General features: G+C 41.2%; 1 protein-coding gene across 2 annotated transcripts in view; it reads right to left on the bottom strand.

Moving 5' to 3' along the window:
- focad (focadhesin) overlaps positions 1–27407 on the bottom strand; it is a 78042-nt gene that overhangs the window by 33370 nt on the left and 17265 nt on the right. The window contains exons 4-18 of one of the 2 annotated variants that reach the window (XM_023345616.1): positions 25268–25422; positions 22348–22446; positions 16305–16406; positions 15938–16163; positions 14184–14390; positions 13939–14026; positions 12685–12878; positions 11849–12109; positions 7963–8067; positions 7781–7882; positions 7557–7684; positions 5511–5637; positions 5193–5327; positions 1406–1456; positions 1217–1300 (exon numbers count right to left, since the gene is read on the bottom strand). In XM_023345616.1, the coding sequence (XP_023201384.1) occupies positions 1217–1300; positions 1406–1456; positions 5193–5327; positions 5511–5637; positions 7557–7684; positions 7781–7882; positions 7963–8067; positions 11849–12109; positions 12685–12878; positions 13939–14026; positions 14184–14390; positions 15938–16163; positions 16305–16406; positions 22348–22446; positions 25268–25422 (2064 nt within the window). Of the gene's footprint in view, positions 1–1216; positions 1301–1405; positions 1457–5192; positions 5328–5510; positions 5638–7556; positions 7685–7780; positions 7883–7962; positions 8068–11848; positions 12110–12684; positions 12879–13938; positions 14027–14183; positions 14391–15937; positions 16164–16304; positions 16407–22347; positions 22447–23273; positions 23709–25267; positions 25423–27407 lie in introns of those variants that run through there. The other variant, XM_023345617.1, reaches the window with a different exon arrangement.

Raw genomic sequence — 27407 nt, 5'->3', positions numbered from 1 at the left:
ATATTTTTACAATTTAAAGACAACTACTACTCAGTGGTAGTTGTTATTGTGTCTTGTCTCTATGCTGAAACTGCGAAGTAATTTCTCTGCTGGGATGAATAAAGTACTTCTATTCTATTCTATTCTATTTCAAATACAATTCTAAACAGGTGGGTTTTTAGTCGAGATTTAAAAGAAGTCAGTGTTTCAGCTGTTTTACAGTTTTCTGGAAGTTTGCTCCAAATTTGTGGTGCATAGATGCTGAGAGCTGCTTCTCCTCGTTTGGTTCTGGTTCTGGGCATGCAGAGCAGACCAGAACCGGAAGACCTGAGAGGTCTGGAAGGTTGATACAACAACAGCAGGTCTTTAATGTATTGTGGTGCTAAGCCGTTCAGTGATTTGTAAACTAACAACAGTATTTTAAAGTCTATTCTTTGAGCTACAGGGAGCCAGTGGAGGGACTTTAAAACTGGTGTTGTGTTCTATCTTCCTGGTTTTAGTGAGAACGCGAGCAGCAGCATTCTGGATCAGCTGCAGCTGTTTAATTGATTTGTTGGACAGACCTGTGAAAACGCTGTTGCAATAATCAATACGACTGAAGATGAACGCATAGATGAGTTTCTCTAGATCTGGCTAAGACATTAGTCCTTTAATCCTGGAAATGTTCTTCAGGTGATAGAAGGCCGACACAGTTTCACACAGATACAAAGAATCTAGCATAAATGATTGGCTGTTGAACTGGACCGTTCCAGTTCGCCATCAAAGTGATTTTCTTTTAACAGCTACATAAATCTTTTTAATAAACATACCAAGACACATGAAAACATACCTTTATCTTGGCTTTTTTCTATTACTATAGTTTATTATAGTAATAAAGTAAAGGCAAAAAAATACAGTTGCAAAGAACAGCAACTGCTAGTGAAATATAATCTGTCCTCCCTTAATATTGAACTGTTAGCAAGTTATGACGTCATGAGGCTGTCACAGAGCAACAGTCTTCAGTCACATTTATTGCAAGACTGACGGCTACCTTAGATCCTTCCTGTCCCCAGCATCACCAGTCGATTTAATGGTGTCAAGAAGCATACTGGAATATATAACTATTATTGCTCCATGAAAAACATTTCACATGCACCTGTAAAGTTTACATAAACAAAGCTCTACTGGGTGTGTAATTGCAGCATTTCAAAATAAATGTAAACCAGCCAACCAATATGGAGAAGAGATGGAGTCTTACTGCCTCAGGGAGGTGCAGGATGGTGTGATCTGTTTCAGGAAAAGCTGCCAGACCTTTATAGCCACAGCTGGATACCTCTGGATCCTGGTAAAGCACAAGGAACCGGTTGGTAAGTGAGCACTTTTCTACAGAAGCACTACAAACTGATCTGGATGGTTCATCAGACAAATATTTGGGGAGGACACAAACCTGGCTGGCAGCATAACTCCAGAGAAAGCTGACCACCTCCTCTTTCAGTTTCTGAAAGGAAAACACACATTTCAACATAAAAATCTATAAAGCAGAACATGAAAACACTCCAATCTAAAAAGCAGTCAGGCATTGTTTTCTAATGTAATACAAAGTTCAAGAAATTATGGTTTATGTTTTTTCCACATTTGTTAAAACTGTCACCATGTCGTGACGGTATGTATGTGAAAAGCTCAATCTCCTCCACCTCCTCCCTGTGGTACTATTGCCATCTGAAGAAATGCAACCAAAAACAACCAATCAGAGCCAGGAAGAAGGTCTTAGCGCTGTCAATCAGGCTCATGTACACACCGCTAAGTGTGCTAATGGCAGAAAAACAATTTATTGTCACAGGAAAACTGTTTATTCGCCACCATTGGTGGTCAATGTAAGTAGAATTAGCATTCATGGCATACTCTGTTGTGGTGAAGCAGCTGTAGCGTAGCACAGAAAAAGGGTGATTGCCAGTGCTAAGACCCTCCTCCTGGCTCTGATTGGTTGTTTATGACGGAGCAGTGTAATTGTTCTGATGTCACATGTTCATAGGGAGAACAGAGAGGAGCAACATTTTTTCACAGATTATATGTCTCATAACAATACAGCCACAAAGAGGGTCATTTTGTGTCTTTTGTGCCGGTCCCAAGCCAGGATAAATGCAGAGGGTTGCATCAGGAAGGGCATCCGGCGTAAAACATTTGCCAAATCTGACATGCAAGTCAATAATATGATCTCCAGTATACCGGATAGGTCGAGGCCCGGGTTAACAACGACTGCCATTGATGCTGGTGACCAACAGGGTACCAGTGGAAATCGGACTACTGTTGGTCAGCAAAGAAGAAGGGAGACATGTATGTAGGCAGAAAGAGAAGAGAAAAGGTAAGAGTATAGAACTGAGAGCAGCGACTTTGAATGTTGGGACTATGACAGGGAAAGCTAGAGAGTTGGCTGACATGATGCACTGGAGAAAGGTGGAGAAATATTGTGTGTCCAGGAGACCAGGTGGAAAGGCAGTAAGGCTAGAAGTCTAGGAGCAGGGTTTAAGCTGTTCTACCATGGTATAGACAAGAAGAGAAATGGTGTAAGGATTATCATAAAGGAGAAGTTGATCAGGAATGTTCTGGAGGTGAAAAGTGTGTCAGGTAGGTTGATGATCCTGAAATTAGAAACTGAAGGTGTGATCTTCAATGTTGTTAGTGGTTATGACCCACAGATTGGATGTGAGTTAGAAGAGAAGGAGAAATTCTGGATTGAGTTAGATGAAGTGATGCAAAATATCCATAAAGGTGAGAGTGGTGATTGGGGCAGATTTTAATGGACATGTTGGAGCAGGGAACAGAGGTGATGAGGAAGTGATGGGCAGGTTTGGCATCCAGAACAGGAATGCAGAAGGACATATGGTGGTAGACTTTGCAAAGAGGATGGAAATGGCTGTAGTGAATACTTTCTTCCGAAAGAGACAGGAACACAGGGTGACATACAAGAGCGGAGGTAGGAGCATGCAGGTGGATTACATCTTGTGTAGACGAGGCAATCTGAAGGAATTCAGTGACTGAAAAGTAGTGGTAGGTGAGAATGTTGCTAAACAGGATGGTGTTGTGTGGAGTGACTCTGAAGGTGAGAAAGGTAAAGAGGGCAAAGGCAGAACCAAGGACAAAGTGGTGGAAGCTGAAAAAGGAAGAATGTTGTGTGGCTTTCAGGGAGGAGTTGAGACAGCCTCTGGGTGACCAGAACCTGCTTCCAGATGACTGGACAACTACTGCTCATGCTATCAGGGAGACAGATAGAGTACTCAGTATGTCTTCTGGAAGGAAAGTTGACAAGGAGGCTTGGTGGTGGAATAAGGAAGTGCAAATATGGGTACAGAGAAAAAGAGCAGCTAAGAAGAAGTGGGACAATGTGAGGACTGAAGAGCATCACCAAGAGTACAGGGAGATGCAGCGTAAGATGAAGGTAGAGGTAGCTAAGGCCAAACAAAGTTCATACACTGACTTGTATAATAGGGTGGAGAGCAAGGAGGGAGAGAAGGACTTATACCGGTTGGCGAGGCAGAGAGATAGCGATGGGAAGGATGTACAACAGGTTAGGGTGACTAACGACCAAGATTTAACTCTACTGACAGATGCAAAAAGTGTGATAAGGAGATGGAAGGAATACTTTGAAAAGTTGATGAATGAAGAAAACGAGAAAGAACAAAGAGGAGAAAAAGCTGCTCCTGTGGATCAGGAAGTAGCAAAGATTAATAAGGATGAAGTAAGGAAGGCATTGAAAAGGATGACGAGTGGAAAGGCAGTTGTTCCAGATGGCATACCTGTGGAGGTATGGAAGTGTCTAAGAGAGCCAACAGTAGAGTTTTTGACAAGGCTGTTCAATGAGATCCTAGAGAGTGAGAGGATGCTTGAGAAATGGAGGAGAAATGTGCTGGTGCCAATTTTCAAGAACAAGGGATATGTCCAAAATTGTGGCAACTACAGAGGTATAAAGTTGATGAGTTGTTGAAGCCAGACTGAAGTCAGAAGTGGACATCTGTGAGCAGCAGTATGGTTTCATGCCAAGAAAATGTACTTCAGATGCAATCTTTGCATTGCGGATGTTGATAGAAAAGTACAGAGAATGTCAAAGGGATCTGCATTGTGTTTTGTAGACCTAGAGAAAACATATGGCAGGATTCCAAGAGAGGATCTGTAGTACAGCATGAGGAAGTCTGGGGTAACAGAGAAATGTGTTAGAGTCGTGAAGGACATGTATTATAGCTGTAAGACTGTGGTGAGGTGTGCTGTAAGAGTGAGAGGAGTTCAAGGTGGAAGTGGGACTTCACCAAGGATCAGCTCTGAGCCCCTTCCTATTTGCTGTGGTGATTGACAGGTTGACAGATGAGGCTAGACAGGAATCTCCATGGACTATGATGTTTGCAGATGACATTGTGATCTGTGGTGAGAGCAGAGATCATGTGGAGGAAAATCTCAAGAGATGGAGGCTTGCCCTGGAAAGGAGAGGAATGAAGGATAGCCACAGAAAGACAGAATACATGTGTGTGAACAAGAGATATCCAAGTGGAGACATGAGGTTACAGGGAACAGAAATAAAGAAAGTGAAAGATTTTAAGTACTTAGGGTCAACAGTCCAGAACAACAGCAAGTGTGGAAAAGAAGTGAAGAAATGTGTCCAAGCAGGGTGGACCGGGTGGAGAAAAGTGTCAGGTGTGATGTGTGATAAAAGAGTATCAGCAAGAATGAAGGGAAAGGTGTACATGATATCAATGCTGTTTGGTTTAGAGACAGTGGCAATGACAAAGAGGCAGGAGGCAGAGCTGGAGGTAGCAGAGATGAAGATGTTGAGGTTCTCTTTGTGATGTGTAGGAGATAAAGTCCAAGAAGCCAGACTGAGATGGTTTGGACATGTACAGAGGAGAGACACTGAATACATCGGTAAAAGAATGCTCAGGATGGACCTGTCAGGAAAGAAACCAAGAAGAAGACCAAAGAGGAGATTTATGGATGGAGTGAAAGAGGACATGAAGGTAGTTGGTGTGAGAGAAGAAGATGCGGAAGATAGGGTTACATGGAGACGGATGACTCGATGTGGCGACCCCTAAAGGGAAAAAGCTAAAAGGAAAAAGAAGATATGTCTCATAACATAATGTCACAACATAGTGATAGTTTTAACAAATATGTAAAAAAACATATTTTTTTATAGAAGTTATTTACTGCAGCTTTATATACAAAAGGAGAAGAGAAAGCAGCTGAAGTACCTCATACTCCTCTGATTTTACAGTGAGCTGAGGAACCAATGACAGAAGCTCGGCTATGGCTTTAACCATCAGTGGACGGGAGTCACACTTCAGCTCAGCTCCAAGACTTTTCCATGTAGAGATGATGTCCACTACCTGAAAACATAATGGAACCCTGACATCACTCAAAGCAAAGTTCAAATAAGCAGCCAGCTTCTCAGGGCTGAAACTGGGAACTCTGGCTGATAATTCTTGGTACAGTTACCAAGGCAAAAAAGTGAACATTGTTGAGAAATGAATTAGGAAAGCACTTGATCATGTTATGCAGAGGTGGTTTACCTCTGCTTTGCACAGCTCCTGTAAGCCTTGCAGGGAGAGAGCAGCAGGGGTTGCCAAGTCTGGTCTGTTGCACTGCTTCAGAGTGAGTGAGATGGCAGCTAGCATGTCACCTCCATGCTGGTAAGGCCTGAGATACGCATAAAGAAATGGGGCCAATTAACAGGTGTACCAAGGACACATCATCAGTCCACTATAGATGAAACAACCATTCACACTCAATTCTCTAAAAACAGGCAAATTTAGAGGATCCACTGACTCTAACCATCATATTTTTGGACTGCAGGAAGAAGCTTGAAAGGTATTTAGGCTGACCCCTCAGTCATGGCAAAGGGTTGCTGTGTGAGGTGGGAGCACAGTAGTGTGGAAGCTGCAGCTCAGAAGAGGAACTGTGCCTCAAAGGCGGAGCTAGGTCCACCTGGCGTTTTGCACAACAAAACGCATGCTTGAGAAATCCAGAATTTCTCAAACATGCATGAAGGACTCAAGGCAACACTCCAGGTATGATTTGGATGAGGTAGTGATGGGTCTGGCAACACCGATGCATCGGCGCATGCGTCAAGCCAATAGACCAAAACCCGTGTCAGTGCACGTATTGCTTTCAGCAAGTCATGTGACCGATACAGGAACTGTTTTGAAATGACACTGATGCACCAAACTGTGTTTATAAGAAAGCAAATCTGTCAACGAAATGCATTTGCCAAAAGAATTCTTGATCTTTTACGGTACAGCATCAACTATGGAGCAACCCAACCTCAAGGCAAACGAAAGGTTTCCACAGTGTGGGACCATTTTGATCTTACATCGGAAAATAAGGTATTGTTTTTCATTTCGTTGTTTTATCAGGTTCTTTTCAGTTTCTACATGATCTAGCCAAGCACATCCAATATCCAATACATGATGTATCCAAATTCAGTTGAAATTTACTCTTAGAGGCTCTGTCATTGGGTCCTGCCAGATGTCAGGACCCAATGACATACTGACAGAACCAAAAGACAATTTATCCTAACCTCTCCTGGTTGTCATTGCAATACCTTTGCAATCCAGCCTCATCTGTGCCGTGTGAGAGGGTGTTTTCTACAGCAGGAGAAATTGTGTCAAAAAAGTGTAAGACTAAATTTCAAAATGTTGTGTAACACTTATGGGCTAGGCAAGCTAACTGCGGCTACAAAAGCAGCATCAGAAGGGTGTCCTTTTAAGGAGCCTGAGGTGTGAAAAAAACAGGAGACAGTACTTTTAGTTTTGGTACATATATATTAAGTGATTTGAATAAAAACAGACAATTGCAGCAGCACGATGAGAGACAAGACAATTGACTCAGAATAAATTAATTCAAAAATCATAAAGTCCATAGTCCTTTTCTAGCTTGCCATCTTCAGATCCAGATGAGGATCTGATCTGACAAGGGGAGGAAAAAAACCCGACCTAAAAGGTCCTGCGGCCCCTGTAAGGGAAAACCGTAGAGGACAATGTAAGCCTGTCGTGATAAACAACAAATCAATTAATCGCAAGAAAAATTAAACCTATCGACCTCATTTCAATTATCGGCTTTATCGTTTCTTCCGGTCTTTTTCTCTTTCTGTTGATGACACTGAATGAAAAAAGGCTCAACTCCGGTGCTCTCCACTGACCTCTCCCTTCCTCATTTCATATAGTGTGCGCTGGGCGAACACTATACGATCTTAGAGTTGTCGGCCTATTTTCAAAAAGAGACCACAAAATCCTAGGTATAACGGTTCGATCGGGTTCGTTTTTTAGTGAATGTCATAATTCTGTCTCCTGAATATCCTCCTCAGTGTGTCCAAAAATATGATCATTTTGTGACTAATCAAGTATTTCAAATGTTTTGTGTTTGTACAGAAAGTGTTCCATTAAGAGTTTTAGTTTATTGAGTGTGTAAAATACATTAGTTTACAGTTGACTAAAATGTGCAGTTGATCTAAACAGAAAGCAAAACTTTACATAAACTAGAGTCCAGAAACCGTTCACGGATCTCTGCTCAGTGCACTCTCTACACACACATCCTATTCCATTAATCAAATGACGCACCTCTCTCTGCAGATATCCCTGAGGCAGGCGGCCCTGGCCACCGTCTGCTCCCACTGAGTGTCCTTCCCAACCACCAGTCTGGTGTCCTGCTGACCCAGAAGACGCTGTAGTTCTGGGTAGACTCGGTCCTTTGGAGACCCGGGAACAAAGTGATCAAAAAGGATTTTTTTGAAAACGTTCACATGGAAGAATATCACAGGAATGACTATCATTTTATTGCTGACCTGTCTTTTCCACAGAGCAGTCATCAGGCGCATTGCAACAGCTTTCAGCTTGGGTGAACTAGCCAGCATGTGGAGAGTCTGCAGCAACATGGGGACACAAAGCTGGAAAAGAGCACAGCATTATCATAAGGCTTACAAGACAAAACCTTGATATTTACATTTTAAATATCAAGTCACTGTACCTTATGGGTGCCAAGGTTTGGCAGGCAGTTAAACACAGAATGGATCAAATCTGGATTTGTTTCCTTCGATAGTTTGAACAACAGGACAGGGATGAGAGAGGGGACCTGCAGACACACAAATTCAAATCAGAACTGCTTTATTAATCCCTGAGGGAAATCAATTGTTGTTTTAACTAAATATTATTCAAGGTTCTTCAAAGAGTTGTTGTAGATGTGGGCAGGAAGGATCTCCTGTATTACAGCACATCTGAAGAAGCCTCTGCCTGAAGACACTATTGTTGTAAAATAGTTTCATGAAGAGGATGATCAGGGTTGTTTTATGAAGAATCCTTTTTGCACAAGAATCTCCAGAGGTTTCACAGTCGTCCTCAGCATTACCTTTTAATAAGATGTTTTGTTTTATGTTTTTTGAGTATTTGAAATATGTTTGTAATAGTCTTCTGACTTGATTAGCTAGTGTTTTCTTTATGTGAATGAGGGGTAAATATAAGTTTCTGCTCTTTTTCTTTCACAGTGTATTTTAGTTGTTACATAAACTATTCATATACTGAACACTGATTGAATTAAATAAAAAAAACGGAACAAACTGAAATAAAATAGATTAGGTGGATAATAAACTGAGGTTAAATTCCAATCGAATAGTACAACTCTGCCCCCTGGTGACAGGTATTTATAGAGTGTAGACCTAAAGTGTGTAGAGACACACTAGCTAATGCTTCCTGTTGATGCTGATTGGTTGTGATTTTGCAGGGTTTTAGGTTTTTACAGTTTTTCTTTAATGTCAATCAGCAGGTGTGCTGTGGTGTCTGAGCCCTAACGCTAATTCCACAATTAAATGACACGTAGATGGATAAAACCTTCACTAGAGGGAGCTGTGGGCCAAGACTTCCAGAGTCCAGCTATCAGTTGCCATAGGCAGAGCTTTAAATAATGACTCTATTAACCTGAGTTCAACTTCAGACTGACCAATAAGAGCTTCAGATTTAAAGGACTGACTGATCAACAATGCAGACAATTCCTTTCAGTGCTGAGGTTACAGGTCACAAGTGTCACATCTGTTGCACACAAAAGCTCTGCAGTAAAACAGTCTAATCTGCATATAGCATCACTTCTTCTATGCAGCATTGCTGTTGCATAGCAACTACTTCACCTGTCGAGCTTATGAGTATGAAAATGCAAGATTTTCTTTAAAGTGAAATTTCTTTAATAGTAATGTATTCTAAAAAGTCATAAATCCTCCGCAGAAAGCTCTTTCATCTTCTAATAAAAAGCAGCTGCAAAGTATCAAATGCAATAAGCTACCAAGAAAGAGATTCAATGGATATAGATATGCCAATAAACATCTACCCACATATCAAACCTCCAACACAAGTGGCACTTTGGGAGCAATTAGGGCAGCAGGGGAATACTCTGGGGTGTCTTACAAGCCTTAGTAATGAGGAGCCTTTAACGTTGTGTGATATTTCACATCATCTTCCTCAGCTAGCGACTCCATTTACATTCCCTGAGGGCCAGACGGAAGCCTTTCCCTTTAAATGTCTTTCTTTATCATCTTCAGAGGACTCAAGAGTAGAAGGCAGGATATGGAAGCTACAACCTCTGTTGTTTGATTGTTTGCTGAAGTAATAAGATTACATTATTGTAGATCCAGGAGTTCTGCAGATTGCACCGTAACTGCAGACCTTCCTACAAACCGCTAAAAAGTTGGAGCTTTTAGCATACCGTCTTTGAGAAGAGCAAAGATGAAAGAAGTTGTTTATTATTAAATATCCTTCAGCTCTGAGCTCCTACAAGGAGCTGCGGTTGTCATGGTGATGTTATGTGCACCATACTGTCAGACTCAGACCAAAAGATTTCCTAAAACTCTGCATCCAACTGCTGCAGTTGAGAAATGCAGCTGTTGATGGCAGTTCTTCAACAATAAACATCAGGAGTACACACCAGGAGCATCATGTTGTCCAGGTCAATGCACACACAATTAGGCATGTCACGATAACAAATTTTCCTGAGCAATTAATTGTCTCAAAAATTATTGCGATAAACAATAATATTGTTTGAAGACCTTTGTACACTGATTTAATGGAAATGACGTAAAAATGCATACGATTTCCTGCCAAATATAGATAAGCTTTATTTTCAGAAGAACACTTAACACTGGAACTGATAAACAAAATAAACAAAACTTCCAAAAACAAAAATAAAATGGATTCTCAGTCTCCATTAACAAAAAAATGTACTTGAATAAAAACTAAACATAAAGCCAAAGTGGAAATAAATACTACATTCAACCAAAAGAGTGCAGATTATGAAGTCTGTATACTATATTGCCCTTCATTAATCATTAGATTTAAATAAAGAAGATGGGGGCGTGCTGTGGTGGCGCAGGGGGTTAGCACGCCCCACGTTTTTATTCCTTAGTCCTCGACGCAGACGTCGCGGGTCCGACTTCCGGTCCCGGCGACCTTTGCCGCATGTCTTCCCCCCTCTCCTCGCCCTCTTTCCTGTCTGCCTACTGTCGCAAAAAATACGAGCCACTAGCGCTGCAAAAACTCTTCGGAGAAAAAAATGGGAAAAAAAAGTAAGTAAAGAAGATGGGCACATCCGACTACCTGATGCAATAGTTCACACTACACGATTTTTTGCCCCAATTTTTCCCCTACAACAATCTTAGAACGTTGGGCGTTCTAAGATTGTCGCTTGCGATTTCGTAACCGATCATCCTGTACTGTGTGGTATATTATGGTAGATCGTCGAGGCCGCTCCTGTAAGGATTTGAGTTTTTCTGTGTGTTTATTTAGGATTCTGTGTCAGTTGAGTCTCTGTGTTGTCTCCCCCTTGATTGATCCCAGCTGTGTCTAGTTCCCTTGATTACCCCTTGTGTATTTATACCCACCTGTGTTCTCTGTCAGGTCCTATCTATTCTGTCTGTTCTCTTCAAGTCGAGTCCAGTTACTACCGGTGTGAGTCGTTGCCTCTGCTCATCTGTGCTGTCTGGATTGTTGAGATTTTCATCATTAAATCATCATTGCCTTCACTTCAACCGGGGTCTACCGCTTCACCCCCACTTCACGACAGCTCCGATCTAAATCAGGGGTTTTCCCTGACTGGGAGCGTTAACGTAGCCTGTTGAATGTGACAGGTAGCCAATAAGAAAGCGAGGATTCCCCTCCGTGATTTCTGAGGGGAAATTACGGAAGGGAATCCTAAACAGCTGACACTGCGCAACCCGAAGTCCAGTGGACATTGGAGATGATACCTGTAAACAACATTAATGTTATTCAACATTTCGTGCAAAGAATATAGAAATGACAAGCGGAGGAGTTGGAGCAGTTGATAAACCCGGTAACTTTTCAGCTGTTCTTTGTTAACGTGACATAAATAGGTTATAATGATTTTCATTCAGTCAGGACTGACACTAGCCCCATGCATTGCAGATAGATTGCAGTAAAGCATTGATTAATGTCTGATTTTAAAATTAGTTAACTGGACTTGGAGCCATTATTTTGTACCCATTGTTGGACACCACAAGGCACAATCGAACCCGATCGAACGTTATACCTAGGATTTTGTGGTCTCTTTTTGAAAATAGGCCGACGACTCTAAGATCATATAGTGTGCGCCCAGCGCACACAACTCCGGTGTTGAGCCTTTTCTCATTCAGTGTCATCAACAGAAAGAGAAAAAGACCGGAAGAAACGATAAAGCCAATAATTGAAATGAGGTCGATAGTTTTAATTTAGCGTGCGATTAATTGATTTATTGTTTATCGCAACAGGCCTACACACAATGTGCATTACATTTTATGGTAAAGTATCAGCATTTCTTATTTTTTAATTTATTATGACTGTAGATTTTGAGAAATGTCAAAATACTTCAGATTTTCTACCTGGCAGGGATCGGCAGCAGCGATGGCCTGGGTTGCTTTCAAAGCCAGCAGGCAGATATCCTCCTGAGCCGTGATAAGGAGGTAAGTCACAATGAGAGCAAGGGAAGAGGACAGGCGCTGGCTGGACGTTAGGGCAGAAGTAACAGCCAACAGCCAATCAGTGGCCGCACAAGGATCATGGGAAACTCTGCCCAATATGGACAAAGCTACGCTGAGCTCAGCATACCAGGAGCTGAGAGGGAGGGTCAGCGTTGGGCCAGGCTGAGGACGAGAACAGCAGAGGTTAAAAAGGAAACACAACAGAATAAGATTTCAAAACTGTTTTATTGACAATGTACACATTGTAAAAATATGCCTACCTCATGGACCTTTTCATATTACAACCACAAACTTCAATGAATCAACTTTAAAGGGATTTGATACAACAAACCAACACAAAGTAGTAGTAGTGCATCATTGAAAAATCTTAACTGATTTGTAACACTTTTAATGATTGTCTGCATCTGTATGCAGCCCCCGTTACTACAAAAAATCCAGTGCAGCTAGTGCCTTCCTAAACATGGCACTACATTCCTAAACACCAATCAGAGCAGATGTAGCTTCGGATGTAGCCCTCACAATGAAGACTGTAGCTGGTGGATCTTTTTGCTGCTTCTGTCTGACTGCTGGTTTTTAATCACTAACCTCCAAACAAAACCTGTCAGTGCTCTATGCAACTATATCTTAAATCAGATGAATGTATTCAGTGTAAAAAAGTCATGTGTTTTTCTCTCAACACCTGAACAGAGACAGAATGAGCTCAAACGTAAGTTACGTTTGAGAAAGAAGCTGGGTACCTGCCGGGCCTTTTTTGTGGGTTTGTTGATGCTGCGTAACAAGCTGTGGGCCAGACTCTGGTTTAAGCTGTGCGTCACTGGGTCAGCCAGTGGCTCAGTGAGCTGAGAGCAGGAGAGCAGCTGCAGCACAGGAAGAACCAGGACTGGACTTAGCCAATGAGACAGCTCTGCCTTTTCTGGAGATAAACGCAGAGCTGCAGGAAAAAAATAAAGTTTTATACAACAAAGTCAGAATAATATTTGTTTTGAAACCACATAAATGAAGTAGAAATCAAATATTTTCCCATTCTTTATATATATCTTTTAAAACCATTGGTTTTAAAAGATATATATATATATATATATTTTTGTCTTTTATTCTTTATATGTTGTGTTGTCTGTGTATCATCTTTGTGGACCTCGAGTCTGTTGAATAAAGTAAATCAAATATATATCTTTTAAAACCAATGGTAGTTACTGGAGCATATGGACAATTACAATGAAGAATTATGGCCACATAATGACATTTTTGATCATAATAGTACAATAAAGATGCAACATTGCCACAATAAAGTTGTAAAATTATGAGAAAGTTCTGACAGACAAGTTTGTCTAGTCCGCAGCTCTTTGTTTGATAAAGACTCAGTTGTCAGTCATTTCAAAGTTCTGGTACTGATAATAATAACTTGATGCTGATGTGTCAAAAGACAAAGTATTTCCTTATGTGTAAAACTGATATCAAAGAGTAACTTCACAAGACACTCAACATTCCTCATTTAAATTTTTTATGTAGTAGTTAATTTTTTTTTAAATTTTCCTAATATTACAACTTTATTCTGGTAATGAGTTTATTCTCATGTCTTTTATTTAGATTTTGTTGTCGTACGACTTTTTCTTGTATTATTATGACTCCCGTTCATTCTGGTAGGACTCATTGAGGACTCGCACACATCATCACTATCCACAATGACTCTTTAACAATACTTGGATGATATGAGTTATAACAATTTTTAATATCACTTTAGGATAATAAAGTATATTTGAACTGAACTGAATGTTCTGGTGCATAACAATAGAATTGAAGGAGGGTCTCATGTCTCTTACCATGTGTATAAACATATTACATTTACATAGATTGATTGAAACCTTAAAACGTACAGCCGTTTTGTGTTCAAATACACACTCCTTTGTTGTGTTTTGGGTATAAAGGTGATCAATTTGAACTACCGTGGCATCATTTCACTGAGGAATATTTTTATATAGATTTAGTCTTACCCAGACTAAACAGGCTGTTCTGCTGATCTGGAGGAGCCTCACACAGAAGCAAGGCCAAACCCATCATCAGCTCATCCACTGGCCACACCTACAGAACACAGAAGTAGCGGTATTCATTATTTATATGAACCCTGCTCATTATTAGACTCTTTGGAAGCCTAATAATGACCATTAATCTCTTCCTTTGTAGTTCAGAAAGAATAGCAATTTCAACTCATCCAGCATCTGATAAAAATGTACCTGACCTTGCATGCAGAGAGGAGTTGCTGTATTAGGCTGAGAAGCGGTCTGCAGTCTCCATTTAACTTCAAGCATTGGTGACATGCACACAGCAGCTGCACCAGCAGTCTGGCTCTCTCCGTTGCCCAGAGCTCTCCAGGGGCGTCCACAAGACCCTGAAGCAGAGCGTCCACAAATCCACACAATTCCAGCACTGCCTCCACACTGTCCACCTGCAGTGACAAACAGAAACTTTTGTCAGCCACCATGTAAAGTATAAAATCAGAATACAATAGCCCTTCATTCTACACAGGCAATACTTACAGTATAAAGTACCAAAAGTATTATCATTTCATTTAGCTATTAAAAGTCTAATTGCAAACAAATCACATGGGGGGTACCTCAGGGCTGCATACTTGGTTCAGGTTTACTGAAGGTCCACTTTCACCCAAAGGTATTTATGCAAAATGACATAATGAGAGTGTCGTCCACAGCTAATGTGTGCTCATAGGACACCCATGGCCTGTCCACAGGATACCCACTGCATGCCCAATACCTGACCACAACACACACACACACAGCCCGCCCACAATATGCCCACTTTCCCATATTCACCCTCGCAAAGTGAGAAACGGCAGCCAAAGGAGAGACACCCAACTTGGCGTGTCTCCCAATCTTGAAAGAAGCACCAGACAGGGTTGTCCACTCTCCTCCTCACTGTTCTCTATATTCACTGAACTGCTAGTTGCTCCAATTTGTCAAAACAAACTTATGGAATTCAAACAGCTAACAGAATCTGCAAAATTTGTTTTTATGCTAATCATTTCCTCTTTCTGTAAACTGCAAACCAATCTCTTCCAGAGATGACTTAAATAATGCATTTTTAATCATTTCAGACAACTATGAACTGAAAATGATCAAAGATCCTCTGGTTGCCTCGGTGGCACATGATCCTCATGAGCGACCTGCTGCAGTCACTCGGTGGAAGTATGAATTTGCCTCTACCGTCACCAATTCAGACACAGTAACTGCTTCCATGGTGATGGCAGCTTGCAGTGGTTCTACAAGCACAAAAATATGTCAGCCTAGGGCAGCGGCTCTGATGTTCACAATTTATCTTTTCCAAATGTCTTTGCAAAGATTCTAGAGCATCTGCCCTTAAGAAATTATGTTTTGTTAACATGAGAAAAAGTCACCATGGAAATATTGACTCATGATTTGTAACAGAGGAAACTGGACCAATCTACCTCATAGGTGAGCTCAACATTCAAAGAACTAAAACATCTGTTTTCCTTTAATTGTCTTGTGCACTTTGCAGAGTCAGTCTGAGGGAGCACATATTGCAGTTTTCTAGCTAATCCCTAATCTTTAGAAAGCCATATCTGCCGAATCCAATTTTGGCCAACGCACATTTTTTGTCTGTAAAGTCACTAAATATAGCGCCAAAATCACTGTGTTGCAACAGTGGGGTGACTGTTGTTAACCGCTCATGGGCAGATGTGACCTGGTGGGCAGGTCTGTCATCAGCCTTCTCTCACAGCAGAGCAAAATGGCAAAGCAGATAATTTTCAGACCCAAGATCAGTGGAAAGATCGGTTTCAAGTTTCAAGCAATTGTCGGAACAAGTTTCCAACAATTGCAATTTTCCAAAATGGAGGAAACGGGGGCCGATTTATTGGCCGGCCCATTTGTCGCTCTGCCCTTAATCAAGTCAAATAATTTTTTAATTCACCATTAACTAGTAAGCAAAAAGTTCTTATTAAAACAGATCATCAGTGACCTGTAAATATGAAACCAGCTGACAAAGGCAGAGCAGCAGGCTGTCAGACACCACTGCAGTGTTCTTGTGGTCCTTGCTCTGGGGCATCCATCCAGCCCCTGGCTTTGTGGGCAGCAGCACCCTGAGCAGGCTCTGTCGGAGCAGTGCGTGCTGGGACTGTCTCTGAGGCTCGCAGTACAGATACCGGAGGAAGGGAACCAGCATGCTGATGTAAGATGCTTTATTCCTGGGAAACAGAACCATAGAATGAGGTAATTTGACTAATAAAACTTGAATTTGTCCACGAAGTGTTACCACTTACACATGGAACTGAATACATCAAACCCATGCGGTGACAGAGGGAGACCCCCACTTCAGCCATGCTTACCTGTCAGCAGCCTGACAGATGAAGTCATGGATCTCCAGCAGCAGCACCGGCCAGCAGTCTGCTCGGTTTTCCAGCACTGTGATGTATGGGTGTGGACAGCTCCTGCACAGCAACAAAGGAGCAAAAGTCAAACACTTCTCATAGTTTCCCCCACAGATTCCCGATTACAGCAAGATGGAGTCTGTGAAGCTGCCTGAGGCCAAATGTCATGAGTTTGAACAAGTCAACAAGGAGGATGGAACACCACAAACACACGAGTTCTGTCTGCAATAAAGCACCATCCATCAGACAAAATCACCCTTAATAATGAGAAATAGGGTGAACCCATAAATTAGCCCTCCAAGTTGATCATTTTGGGAGATCAGCCAATACTTACACATGAATTCGATTTTATCAATCAATCTTATTTTCCTCCTCAAAGGTCTGTAAATCAGTCAGTACTCTTCTGCTCTGCTGTGAGAGATGCTGACTAACACCAGGTCATGTCTACACAGCACAGTGAACAACAGTCACATCACTGTCGCCAACTCTATCCTTCTATTTATCAACTTTTCAAACAGCAACAAAAAGAGTGCAATAGACAAAGACATAAGACTTTATTGTCATTCATTTACATGTACATATTCAACAAAATTTTGTTGCAAGGCTCCAATAATAATAAAATAAATAAGTAATAATAAGAAGTATCAATATAAATATGTAGAAGAAATTAATGGGAATTTAGTAGTATTAAGGCATGAGGGATGAAGCTGTTGTGGAATCTATAGACACTTCTCAGAATTTTTTTCACAAAAAGCTTTGAAAACCTTTTCCTTTCTTTCTAGATCTCATTTTCAAGAGGGACCTGAAACAAACTTCACTCCCCGTCGGGGAATCGAACCCCGGTCTCCAGGGGATACTCACCACTGTACTAACGAGGAGATAACGAGGAGATGAATACTTTGCCAGTCAACGTATTTTCCAAGTATTGTTCAGATACTGTAGATTACAGTGGTTAACAGAGTGAGCAGACTGTTTCACCACTTCAGCTTGTTTCCTGTAAAGAACAGTTAGCCTGCACTAGTTCATCCAGTCATTGCAGAGCAAACACCAGGGTCAAATCCAAGTGGAAGCCGTTGTTAACCCTCCAGCCCACGGCAGGACAGAGGTTAACACAACAGTGTTGTTGGTGGGGGGTCAGCACCAGCAGCTGGTCCACTTCCCCAGTGACTTCCATCAATCAGCGAGGGAGGAAGGAAGGAAGGAAGGAAAAAAGAAAGAAAGATGGAAGCGCTCAGACTGAGCATGTCTGTACCTGCAAAGGCTTACAACATGGCTGTGATGCAGACAAGACCGTCTTCTCTTGTTCAGTCTGTTCGGTCTTTAAATTGTGTAATCTATCTGACCATCTCTGTCCTCTTTCCTTGGGTTCCCTTTGGCGATCTCCTGGCTCTCAGCTATAACATGGCTCCCATCCATCAGACTTTCAGCTGCCACACAAAAGAATGAGTAAAGAGCAGACTACTACTCTTTTTAGTTTGATTCCAAGTTCACCAGTAAATCACTGGCAGATAGCCAGATGATATATCCTCCTCACCTCCCCCAAAACCTATTTTCTTTCCTCAGGTGTTACAAGTTACACCTACCCTAGAGGAGCTATCTTATTTTTTTCACTTTTTTTTTTTAGATTTCTGGCACTATTGCCTTTTATTGAACAGTAGTTTGACAGAAAGAAGAGCACAGAAAGAGGCAGAAGACAAATGTATCAGGAATCAAATCCTGGCTAATGTACGGCCTCTGTACTTGTTGAGCCTATGCTAATAACTGATCCACTCAGTGCCCCCCACAGACTTGTCTTACAGAAATGTGTAAATGATGAAAACTTAACATATCTAAGCTGCAAGAAACCAAAGTAGTGACTTGCTCATTTATGGGTAATACTTAGGTCTGCGCTGACTGAAGTTCTGAGTTGATCATGATCTTTCAAAACAGATTTTTTTTTCTATCTGAAAAATCAGAATAAAAAGCAACAAAATCTCTAAGTTGACAACAGGGGGGTTCACTATTATTAACTGCACATGTGCAGATGTGACCTAGTGAGAGGTCTGTCGGCCAGTTCTCTCTCATGGCAGAGCAGAAGGGGACAGTGGCCGAATTTTGCATAGGTAGTCAAGATCAATAGACAAGATCGGTTTCTGATGTAAGTATTGATCAATCTCCAAAGATAAAGAAAATCAAGACCAGTTAATCGGCCAGCCGAATTATCAGTGCTCCCCTAGTCATTTGAAACAATTAATTGTTAAAAAAAATAAGAACTGAATTATGCCAGATGATTTTGAATGTTTTATAGACATTAGAAACAAAATCGGCAGTTCAGACTTTAAAAAACAAAACCAGAAATTGGTATCTGTGAGTAAAATCTCTAGAAATGCATCAATATTCTGCATAATCTCACACAGATTATAAACAGGCATGCTAATAAGAAATGCACTGAGAAATTGTCTGATTGGAGGAGTCAGACAATTTTATGCTTGATCAACCATACACAGCGAGATTTTTTTTTTAGTAAGATTTTTTTTTCTTTTGTGAACCCATCATACGCAAGATCTGACTGATTGCACAGACAACAACACTCTTCAGTGTGGAAGTTGTTACTGGGGAAAGAAGCTCGACTCAGTTAGAAGGCATGTCGGCTATAAGACCTACAATAAAAACTCTATTGAAGACATTAATGGTCAGTCACAAACCTCCCATCTCAGTTCTCTTTATTTCAGCCCAAATGTGCAGATTACCATTTGACTGAGCAGACAGGCCAGATAGATGACGTGGGAAGGCCTGCAGGGGGCAGTCAGGATGGACTGCACCACTACAACCAGGTCAACATCCCATGAGAAACAAGATGATGAGACCAAGACAGGCCTGGAGCTCCCCTCATCCCGCTGGGGGCTAAAGTACTCCACGTCTCGGTGGCAGATTGCAAAGGGCTGCTCTGAGCATACGACCAACAATGGCCGTCAGTGTGCATCCTTCATTAATCCTGCAGCATTACAGTTACCCAGCAGTACCAGCGCTCACAACCAATCACTGGCCAGCCTGCCAGGCCAATGGCGCCACCCTGCTGCCCTCAACACATTCATCTTCCCACCAGGGAGGTTAAGGCTTCCAGACAGATGGAGCTAAGACACCACAATCAAGACGGAAGGGGATCGGACAAAGGGAATGAACTGGGAGCAAAAATGCACAGAGCTTTGGGAGAAAGCAAGGATTAGAGGGAGAAACGTAGCAAAAAAAAAAAAGGAACAGGCTTCAATGTAGAAGGAAGAAAATGAAGAGCAGAGGGAGCAAAATAAACATGAAGGGTAAAGAAAAAAAAAAGACCAAGAAGCTCTTTTGATCCCCCGCTGCAACTGATTAAGGAAGCCCCAGGATCTTGGCAGAGGTACTCATCTAAGTTGTGAAAGGGAAGAAGATGGCAGGGGCTGGTTCAGTCCAGGCTGCCTGGCCAAATGCAACAATATAGCCTGACCTATATTATTTCTACAACTCTCATATTGTTGTGTCCTTAATTTGTTAAAGTTTAAATTGCAAAATACACTGCTCAAAAAAATAAAGGGAACACTCAAATAACACATCCTAGATCTGAATGAAAGAAATATTCTCATTGAATACTTTGTTCTGTACAAAGTTGAATGTGCTGACAACAAAATCACACAAAAATCATCAATGGAAATCAAATTTATTAACCAATGGAGGCCTGGATTTGGAGCCACACACAAAATTAAAGTGAAATAACACTACACGCTGATCCAACTTTAATGTAATGTCCTTAAAACAAGTCAAAATGAGGCTCAGTATTGTGTGTGGCCTCCACGTGCCTGTATGACCTCCCTACAACGCCTGGGCATGCTCCTGATGAGGTGGCGGATGGTCTCCTGAGGGATCTCCTCCCAGACCTGGACTAAAGCATCCGCCAACTCCTGGACAGTCTGTGGTGCAACGTGACGTTGGTGGATGGAGCGAGACATGATGTCCCAGATGTGCTCAATCGGATTCAGGTCTGGGGAACGGGCTGGCCAGTCCATAGCTTCAATGTCTTCATCTTGCAGGAACTGCTGACACATTCCAGCCACATGAGGTCTAGCATTGTCCTGCATTAGGAGGAACCCAGGGCCAACCGCACCAGCATATGGTCTCACAAGGGGTCTGACGATCTCATCTCGGTACCTAATGGCAGTCAGGCTACCTCTGGTGAGCACATGGAGGGCTGTGCGGCCCTCCGAAGAAATGCCACCCCACACCATTACTGACCCACTGCCAAACCTGTCATGCTGAAGGATGTTGCAGGCAGCAGACCGCTCTCCTCGGCGTCTCCAGACTCTGTCACGTCTGTCACATGTGCTCAGTGTGAACCTGCTTTCATCTGTGAAGAGCACAAGGCGCCAGTGGCGAATTTGCCAATCCTGGTGTTCTCTGGCAAATGCCAAGCGTCCTGCACGGTGTTGGGCTGTGAGCACAACCCCCATCTGTGGACGTCGGGCCCTCATACCATCCTCATGGAGTCGGTTTCTAACCGTTTGTGCAGACACATGCACATTTGTTGCCTGCTGGAGGTCATTTTGCAGGGCTCTGGCAGTGCTCCTCCTGTTCCTTCTTGCACAAAGGCGGAGGTAGCGGTCCTGCTGCTGGGTTGTTGCCCTCCTACGGCCTCCTCCACGTCTCCTGGTGTACTGGCCTGTCTCCTGGTAGCGCCTCCAGCCTCTGGACACTACGCTGACAGACACAGCAAACCTTCTTGCCACAGCTCGCATTGATGTGCCATCCTGGATGAGCTGGACTACCTGAGCCACTTGTGTGGATTGTGGAGTCCGTCTCATGCTACCACGAGTGTGAAAGCACCACCAACATTCAAAACTGACCAAAACATCAGCCAGACAGCATAGGTACTGAGAAGTGGTCTGTGGTCCCAACTGCAGAACCACTCCTTATTGAGTGTGTCTTGCTAATTGCCAATAATTTTCACCTGTTGTCTATTCCATTTGCACAACAGCAGGTGCAATTGATTGTCAATCAGTGTTGCTTCCTAAGTGGACAGTTTGATTTCACAGAAGTTTGATTTACTTGGAGTTATATTGTGTTGTTTAAGTGTTCCCTTTATTTTTTTGAGCAGTGTACATCAGTGCTCACCTCAGGGCATAAAGTCTCTGAGGTGAGGGCTTCCATCAGTTTTCTGACCTTCATTCCCACTGCAGTCCGCATGGTGAGGAGCAAACTACATCAATTTAGCTCAAAGTTCACTCTCAGAAGTAATGCAAACAACTTCCCACCATGACCTGAATGTTACACGGAAGCTTCTGGGAGCTGGTCTTCTTTGTCATGTTGACTTTTCAGACTTTGGCATTCACATTTCTCTGAGCATCCAAGATATCTTTAGCTGCTCCACAATCAGAAGCAAAGGTCAGATTTTTGGATCAGGCTGAAACCGATCTGAAAGTTTGCTGCTTTTTGCTCAGCGTTGAGTTGCAATAAAAACAATCCCACACTGAAAAAATTAGAAAAATCCAAACGTTGATTTTATATCACCTATATAATAGAGGTAAACCCATCTTAGGAAACTGTCTATCCGACTTATTGATGGTAGTCTGAAATCTCCCATCTTTTCAACCCGCCCCCCAAAATTGATACTAAATCAGAAACCAATCTGATAGTTTTGAAAGCGTCTGCAATCAATCAATTTAAAGTGCTTTACATCATAAGAACACAAGAATAAGTCATAAAAACTACATACAGTCAACAACTGAGAAACCAATGGCTTCTCGTTTTGATGAGTGCCATCATCAAGATCATCAATACATATTTTTCACTTACTAGTTGCTGAATTTTCTATTTACTGCAGTGGTTTTGCACTAATTGAGACAACAACCACATCATCATACTGTGGTCAAACTACAATGTCTCATATGCCTCAAAAGAACTTTCTGTATTGAAGATGGTATCAAGAGTTTTTCTTAGTATCAATACTGAGTTCAGTGGTTTCAACCCAATATGAACATGAGTATGAACTGACCTGATAGAATAGGGACAGGTGAAGTTTGTGTCCCCTTGTCTCTGGTCAGCTTGCATCTGCAGCAGTCTCCCGATGACCTTTATAAGCCCCTGAACATTTCTGTTCACAGTGAAGAATAAAAGAAAGAAAAAACAATCCCAGATTATATAATTAAATCAGAATAACTAACCACACACAAGATTGTTCTGCTGCTGAAGAAAGACTCCATCTGGGATGGATTCCTGTGTATACAGGGCACTCTTTGGACAAACACCAGGAGACTAAAAACAAGGAGAAACTCAATGATTCATATTATTCTTGTAAAATACAAGTATAACTTTTTGAACTGAAAAAACACGATAATTTATCCAGAAGCCACGCTTGTACAGAAAGTCCTTCACATTTTGGCTCCACTACTGGTGAAAGACTTTGTCCATTTACATTTACAATCAAACATAATACAAGAGCAGTTAGCAGTAGAGACAACTACTATTTAGGAAAAGTTCATTTGGTTAAGTGTCATTTTTTGTTCAGGGTTCAAATTATTGGAATACACTACCTTTAGAATTAAGAAATATTACATCGTTGAACTGATTCAGAAAATCCCTTAAGCAATGCTAACTAGATAATGAAAACTGTACCCATGACTTTAATCATCTCATGTTTTTACAGTTTTTTGTTGCTTTTTTACAGATGTGGCTTGTTTTTATTTTTTGCTATGTTTACTATAAACTACACTACTTTTATCTACACACTGAAATCTGTCATAAATCATAGGCCATGTAAGTTGATATTAATTTTAATTGTAATTTTCAATCCCTTCCAACAACCTATTTGGAATCTACAGAAAAAAAATTGCCTCTCTGACTCTGGCATTTTGCGGTGATATATTCATGTTGATTAATATGCATTGTCCCCTTTATGAAATAAATACAGCTTAAATTTACCTCCACAGCTCATTAAGTTACAGTATTTTACATGTTTCCCCAAACAGCTGCTGACCAACCGCCCAGAACACTGCTGCACAGCATGCTGGGTGGAAGAAAATGCAGAATGTGATTAGAACTCCACGGTACATCGGTTCATGACTCCAATGCAGAGCTAGTTGTATCTTTAAAGACCGTTTCACACCTTGGGTACTCACCTACCCTCCTTTCTAGACACTCACTTACCCGCTTCACATTACATTAAACTCAGAGAAAAGACAGAAAAACTGAACAAAAGTTTCTACCTGTAAGCCATCAACTATCCCCCAAAAGGCCTTCACACGAAACATACCTTAATTGAAATTAAAGGAAATTTAATCCTTCTTAAGGATTATGAAGGATTAAATTTAAGAAGGATTAAGAAGGATGTTCCACATTATTAAGCAGGCCACAGGTTTCAAGCAATATGGGAAAGAGAAAGGATCTCTCTGCTGATGAAAATCATCAGATAGTGTAGTGCCATATGACAAGGTATGAAAACATTAGATATTTAATGAAAACTATCATACTGTGAAGAGATTTGTGGCTGATTCAGACCAAAGATGGGTTTGTACAGATAAAGGCATATTGAGGAAGGTTTCTGTTAGATAAATTCATCAGATTAAGAGAGCAGCTGTTAAAATGCCCTTACAAAGCAGCAAATAGTTTTTTGAAGCTGCTGGTGCCTCTGGAACCTCAAGGTGGAGGATCCTCCAGAGGCTTGCGGTGCATGAACCTACTATTCGGCCACCCCTAACCAGTGCTCACAGGCAGAAACGGTTGCAGTGGGCCCAGCCGTACATGAAGTTTAATTTTCAAACAGACTTGTTCACTGATGACTACTGTGCAACCCTGGATGGTCCAGATGGACGCAGTCGTGGATTGGTGGTGGATGGCCACCAAGTCCTAACACGGCTGTGACATCAGCAAGGAGGTGGTGGAGTCCTTCTTTGGGCCGAAATCATGGTGAGAGAGCTGGTCGGCCCCTTCAGAGTCCCCGAAGGTGTGAAAATGATCTCAGCAAAGTATATGGACTTTCTGACTAATCATTTTCTTTCATGGTTCAAAAAGAAGAGCCATACCTTCCGTAGCAAAATCATCTTCATGGATGACAATGCACCATCTCATGTTGCAAGCAATACCACTGTGTCATTGGCTGCTATGGGCATAAAAGGGGAGAAACTCATGGTGTGGTCACCATCCTCCTCTGACCTCAACCCTATTGAGAACCTTTGGAGTATCCTCAAGCAGAAGATCTGAGGGTGGAATGCAGTTCATATCAAAACAGCAGCTCTGGGAAGATATTCTGACATCCTGCAAAGAAATTCAAGCAGAAACTATCCACAAACTCACAAGTTCAATGGATGCAAGAATTGATATCAAAGAAGGGGTCCTATGTTAACATGTAACTCAGTCTGTTAAGATGTTTTTGATTGAAATAGCTTTTGATTTAGTACATGTGACCACTTAATGCTGCACATTCAAAGAATGACCGTTTGCAGTTCTTTATAATCCATAAAATGTTTAGAAAATCTGCTGTACATAATAATTTGGAACAGTACATTTTTAGTTTTTTTATTTTTGAAAAAATACTGTTCTCATGGGGAGCTTTGTTCAGTAAAATTTGATTTATACTGTAATAGTTCATGACTTGAAAATTATACTGACCATCATTTGCATTGACCATTTAAGAAAATCTGAGAAACTATCACTTGCATAATAATTTGGAACACGGTGTATTAAATTAAAAGCCTGTTTACTGTGTCCCTCGAGCCCCTCCAAAATAAGCCACTGCCCCCCCCAGCTAAATTCCTCTGGAGTCAGATGTGTAAGCTGCACAGTCATTCAGTATACTTAGAAACAACTATTTTTTTTCTTGTAAAAAAACAACAAAAAATTTAATTAGCTGAACTGAAACTTTGTCATATAGTGAACATAAAAAACAAAAAAAGAAGCTGAGAGTGTGTGTTATGTACCTGGCAGAAGGCAGGAGATTGAGGACACTATTGTGAATGAACTGCAGGTCTGCATGGCCCTGATCTACTAGAAGCACCACAGCATCACAGCATGTTGAACGCACCAGAGCGTTGTCACTGCAGCACTGCTGCCAGAGAGCCTCCATTGCTGGGCCCTGAGATGTAACACAATCAGGTCATGTCAGGTCAAACAAAGGAGCCATGAAAACATGTAAATAAACAATTTTTCATAATGTGTTCTACAGCAATCATGAAAGTTATATCTTGGAAAAGAGAAACTGATATAAGATGTGTGTAGGATTCTCAGTACTCAACTGTATCAAGATATTTCAAGTGATGTAATTGACTTTTCAACTGTTGTAATTATCTCTGTTTATTTTGTTTCATATTAAGAAATCGACTGATCTTCTGGATTGCAATTTCAATCAATGAGTGAGTCAGAAAGTTTTAAACCAAATTTATTAGAAATCAGGTCTTGTTGTCAGTTTCACTTTTGAGTTTAAGGATCCACCATGTCAGGTGAGTGAAGCAGATTCATAACATGTCAGATCTGTAGCTCATGTATAGTAAAGCATTATACAAGGTTTGTGAATTTTTACATGTGCAGCACATCTATGACAGCCTAGCTTATCTGGTGATCAATCATGCATGAAAAAGTGCTAAATGTGCCATAAGGTGATATAAGAGCACAATTTTTCAATTGCATGATGGCTTCCCATGTCACTGTACAAAAAGCAGATATGATGTGGGCATAAGATTTTTTTTTTTTTAATATGCTCCAGACAAAAGAGGATTATGATTTCAACTAAGGTATTCTGATAAATCTGCTGTAATTTTCTTCATTTTGGGCGATGTGCCAATACTTACATTAGAAACCGATCTTATCCACCAATTATATCTACCTCCGCAAAGCTCTGAAAATCAGTGATTGTTCCCTTTTCTTCAGCCGACTTACAGACCCGCCCAACAGATCATGTCTGCATATGTGCGGTTAACAACAGTCACCCCACTATTGCCAATTTAGTGATTTTGTTGCTACATTTAGCCACTTTTCAGATGAAAAATTAGAATCGGCCAAAATCAGAATTGAAAGGTCAGGCCTTTTAAAGATCACCCAGATAGCAAAATATAGGTAAATCAATGTCGAAATATAGTTAGGCAGAAACATTGAATCCACATTGAAGCCTGACATTGAAATGATATTGAAAGTGGTCGGTGATTTACATGTTGAATCAATGTTAGGGTTTCAGCCATAACTGACACTATATCAATGTTGATTCAGTCATCATCTGAATGTGGCTCTACATGCATATTTGTGTTGATTTTATATTCAATCAAAGGTAAGGAATCAATATTGATTCATGTACACGTTTTGGTCTGATATATATCTACACCACAAAATGCCATTAAAAGTTTCTTCACTGGTGTTAAACACAATTTTGTTGGCAGACGATTGGTATTATGTCGTTCACAATTATCTTTTCTATAGACATATAGGAACGTTAGGATAAAAGTAATATCACCAAACTTACTGCAAAAGTTCTCAAAGTAGAATTCAATTCAGAAGCAGGCTGCACCAAGCCAGCAACAAAAGGGCTGTGTGGTTGGGATATACTACTAGTGTAAAAAGGGGGAGGTGGACCGCTTCACCACACCAGTTCTGAGGATGCTTGTAGTGACTTGTAGATGTTTTTATGTCAACACATTATGAACAGTCAGTAATGATATTTACAGACAAATAAGAAAATGTACAGAAAGGAATCACAACCCACTATTCTCAACATGTAATGCTTAATTTAAAACATGATAAACCCCTGCCGCCAGGTAATAAAATGCTCTCACCCAGAGCTCAATGAGGAGGAGGGGGAAAAAAGGGGCGTGACAAACAGCATACATTGATTCAACATTGATTACCAGTGTTTCCCAACCCTGGTCCTCAAGGCACACTGACCTGCATGTTTCAGATGTTCCCCTCTTCAGCACCCCCCATTCAGATGATTGCAATTCAGCAAAACCCTGTTAATCAGCCATCAATTGAAATCATGTGTGCTAAATTTGTCATAAGGTGCGGTGTGTGAGGTGGTGAGGTAGATGCCAGGAGGTCCAGGTAAGTGAAATAAAGAATATTTAATGACAGAAC

This window comes from Xiphophorus maculatus, chromosome 14 (assembly GCF_002775205.1).
Source record: "Xiphophorus maculatus strain JP 163 A chromosome 14, X_maculatus-5.0-male, whole genome shotgun sequence".
Taxonomy (NCBI): Eukaryota; Metazoa; Chordata; class Actinopteri; order Cyprinodontiformes; family Poeciliidae; genus Xiphophorus; species Xiphophorus maculatus.
This window is presented reverse-complemented; position numbering and strand designations above follow the sequence as displayed.